Consider the following 4,014-nt stretch of genomic DNA (forward strand, 5'->3'; position numbering starts at 1 on the left):
CTTGAGGAGAAAACATTGCCTTTTGGAAAAGATGAGGTAATATTTTCATAGACGACTTAATTTTCTTATATTAATCGGTGTCGTAATTAATGTGGTTTTTTTGTTTGAGTTTTGATAGGCATTGAAGCTGTTGAAGGCGTCTTTGATGACTAAACAAGTGCTCACAACTCTATTTCAGCAGGATGTTTAGATCGTTGTGCTAGAGTAGCCGTGGCCCATGCATGCTATATATCTTTTGAGTGATCTTATCTTTTGTTATCATATATGGATGTTCATGAGTTTGGTTGAGGATTTGATCTTAAGTAATTTATGATCGTATGTAAGCTTTCAAATCATTATGCATTAGTTATAACACCCATGTATAAATACCCAAAGGGCTCTACTATCACTACCCCTTTTTCCCGACTCTACCCCTCCAATGATGACTTGTTTGGTAGTTGACTTTAAGCCAATTCTTTTTTGCAGCTTTTTTCTTATTTTCAGGTTTTTTTATCCAATAAATAAAAAATTTTACATTGAAAACATTAACTCCAGATTTTTATGCGTATTCAACTTTTTATTAACTCCAGATTTTTATGCGTATTCAACTTTTTCAAGTATATGGTTGATATTAATGTTTTGAAGACTGTGATTTATTTATAAAAAGAATAAATTTGCAGATTATGAACAAACTACAATTAGGCCTTATGGTATACTCATAACGATTATGTTCGTGGTCTATGTGGCCACAAACAAAAAATGTGAACACCACCTCATACTCTTAGGTGCTGTTTGTTTTTCCGAAGTGAACCTGTCTGAAGTCTGCAGACTCTGTAGACCTCTACAACAGAAGAGGTGGACCAAAGTGCTGCAGACTGTAATGAGAAGCATGTTTGTTTTCTTAACGTCTGCAGACTGCTGCAGATATGAAAAAATTTAAAATAAAGTAATTTAATAAACCGAAAATAGTTTGTTAATACCAAAAATTTAATAATTGTAGTCTTAAAACATTGAAATAAAATTCAAACAACGAAATTAGTCTTACAATAACATTTTTAAATAAAATTCATACAACCAAACTTTAATAATTTTCATTCCATATTTTGCATCAATTGTTCGACAATTTCATCCCGTAACTGGCTCATATATTCACGGTCCGCAGCAGTACCATGTGTTGGAATCTCATCTTCATCATTATCAACGACCGCATTGTTATTCCGAACCGAGACATTTGGTTCATCATATCGTGCAAAAAACTCATCACGTAGTCCCTCTCTTCTTATAAAATTATGAAGCGCAAAACATGTTAGAGTAATGTTTCGTTGTGTAACCAACGAGAATGGTGTCATCCTCTTCAGTATAGGGAATCGTGCTTTCAAGACACCAAAAGCACGCTCAATGACATTCCGAAGTTTTGCGTGTCCATGGTTAAATTTTTCTTTATTCGTTAATGCACGTTTTCGACGGAAATCTCCAAACCAATACCTAACATTACGGTACGGTGCCATAAAACCTCGAATGTTTGCATAGGCGGCATCACATAGATAATATTTATCTGTAAAAAAAAGTCATTTATTTTCAAATAAAGATAAAACTATTTAAATAACCATAAATTTACCTGGAGGTGGAAGCGGGAATGGTGCATGTGGATTTGCTAATGCTTCTGATAAAATTCTAGAATCGTGTGCTATCCCTTCCCAACCGGCAACAACAAACGTAAACATCATGTTAAAGTCACATATTGCCAATACGTTTTGGTAACAATCGCCTTTTCCCCTACTTCTATATAAATCCTGTTTGTTTGCAAGGACAACAGCATGTATCAAAGTGCCATCAAGTGCACCAACTGCTCCCTTGAACACCCGTCGTAGCCTCCTATTATGTCCCAGAATGTTTGGATTCGGATTAAAAGATGTTGGTACTATAATGTCATGTGCGAAAAGCAACATTTTGGCCAACACTTCATGAAAAAACTTATGAATTGTTTGCTTTGAGTGTTGAAATCTCCGCTTGATAATCACATAACGTTGGTTATGACCGATCATCATCAAAAACATAGTCATCTTCTCCTCAACCGACACATGTTTGCTATCCTTTAACGCGTAGTTTACTCTAAAATGAGCACATAGTCGGACAAATGATTCATGAGACATGCGTAACACTTCAAGACATTGTAGAGGATTACGGTGAAGTAACTCTAACGTAAATTCATGTCCTGTCATTTCCGAATCGTTGTCCTGCACTCGTTTGACACCCCTCTTCCAAAAGTAGCGGACATACAAGTACATAAGAATTATGAGTAGTATCTTTTTGTCGTGATCCATTACAAACCTATTAATCAAGAAAACATCTAATAACATAAGATAATAATATAACATAAGATAATAACATAAGATAATAATAATAACATAAGATAATAATATAACATAAGATAATAACATAAATCTCAAGTACCAAAAAAATATAACATAAATTTCAAGTACCAAAAAACATATCATAAATCCCAAGTAGCAAATAACCAAATAACATTCAAGTACCAAATAACAAAATAACATTCAAGTACCAAAACATATCATAAATCCCAAGTAGCAAATAACCAAATAACATATAAACTTAACGAACAATCTTTCCATCCTTTAAAACTCCTAAACTTGTAGCTGTCATCTCGATCCATCCTCTTAATAGTTGTGGATCATTAGGCAAATTTACCCACATCTCTCTAATATTCATGGTCCCTCCAAAAATGTGATACGCAGCAAATCGTATAGGGTCTATTGGGTCTAACTCGAGCAACTCAAGCTTCTCTAAACACTGGGGAATTGTTGGCCCTTGAGTCAAATGGCGTAGAGCTTTTTGCATCTCCAGTGCTAAATCATCAGCAGTAATAGAAGCTTTAGGCGAGGCACAAGAAGGTGGATCAGGTGAGGCACTGGGAGCTCGAGGTCTAGGAGTTGAAGGTTTAGCCCTTTTGTTGGGGTTACCAGAAGGTGAAGCAACATAAGGTGAATCAGCAGAAGGTGAAGCAGCAGAAGGTGGAGTCTGAGTAAAATGTTCACTTGTATGATTGGAAAAAAAATCATCTTCATCTATGTTAATGGAAGGCGCGTCCAAAAGCTGTAATGGTGCGCCATGGAAAGAAGATGATCCCGATGGTGTTTGGGATGTGGCATATCTGAGATTACCAGATGCACTGCTTCCATCAAAGAGTTCTGCACAAAGCTCTGGAAACAATAATGGGACGGTTTTCAAAGAAGCAGCTTTCGGATGTCCCTAAACGCAATCAATGTAACAAAAGTAATATAAGAATAAATATGTGTGTGTGTGTGTGTATATATATATATATATATATGTATATATGTATACCTTTTTAAAGTCCTCCCACTCCTCATTTGTTAAGTTAAAAGTATTTGTTTGTGGGTTGTAAAGGTTTCCAGTTTTGTTTTTTAAGTATAACCATCCTGTGTATTTGGCTTTAAGGTTATCATAGGCGTTTTTTAATTGTCGTTGATTCAAATCCACGCCATACTTTTCCTTAATAGTTGTTCCTAACTTGTGCCATGATTGTTTGTGCAAACTCAAACCTTTTCTACCCACGGTTTGCACTTCTTCAATACAAGTTTGCAATAAGCATTTTGTTTGCTCATTGGTCCATGTATGTTTATCTCCCATTGCTAATAACAAAAAAAAATATAGAATACATACTTTAGCTACAAAGATTAATCATATTCCAACATAATCAACAAATAAGTTCAGGATATTCAACAACAATACATCATGAATGAACAAAAAAAAAAAAAACAATTAAGCAAAGATTATGATTTTGAAACCGAGGGCATGCAAGAAATCAGAAAATTGGTCCTCAAATGCAAAGAGTCGGTACTCAAATGCATAAGAAATCACAGAATTTGTACTCAATTTCATACAATCGTTAGTCAAATCAATAAGAAATCAAAAAAAAAAAAATAAAAAAAATAACTGATCTAGAAACCGAGGGCATGCAAGAAATCAGAAAATTGGTCCTAAAAAAAAATAAAA

At 34.6% G+C, this 4,014-nt stretch overlaps 1 protein-coding gene across 1 annotated transcript; it reads right to left on the bottom strand.

Annotated features, from left to right (window-relative positions):
- Positions 1 to 1,070: 1,070 nt before the first annotated feature.
- On the bottom strand, positions 1,071 to 2,201 carry LOC145066402 (uncharacterized). Its single transcript, XM_079013639.1, has 2 exons — positions 1,598 to 2,201; positions 1,071 to 1,534 (listed from the first exon to the last, which is right to left on the bottom strand). The coding sequence occupies exons 1-2, from the start codon at positions 2,199 to 2,201 to the stop codon at positions 1,071 to 1,073; spliced, it is 1,068 nt and encodes a 355-aa protein (XP_078869765.1).
- Positions 2,202 to 4,014: the final 1,813 nt, after the last annotated feature.

This window comes from Lactuca serriola, chromosome 1, assembly GCF_051521515.1.
Source record: "Lactuca serriola cultivar US96UC23 chromosome 1, Lser_US96UC23_V15, whole genome shotgun sequence".
In the NCBI taxonomy this organism is placed as follows: domain Eukaryota; kingdom Viridiplantae; phylum Streptophyta; class Magnoliopsida; order Asterales; family Asteraceae; genus Lactuca; species Lactuca serriola.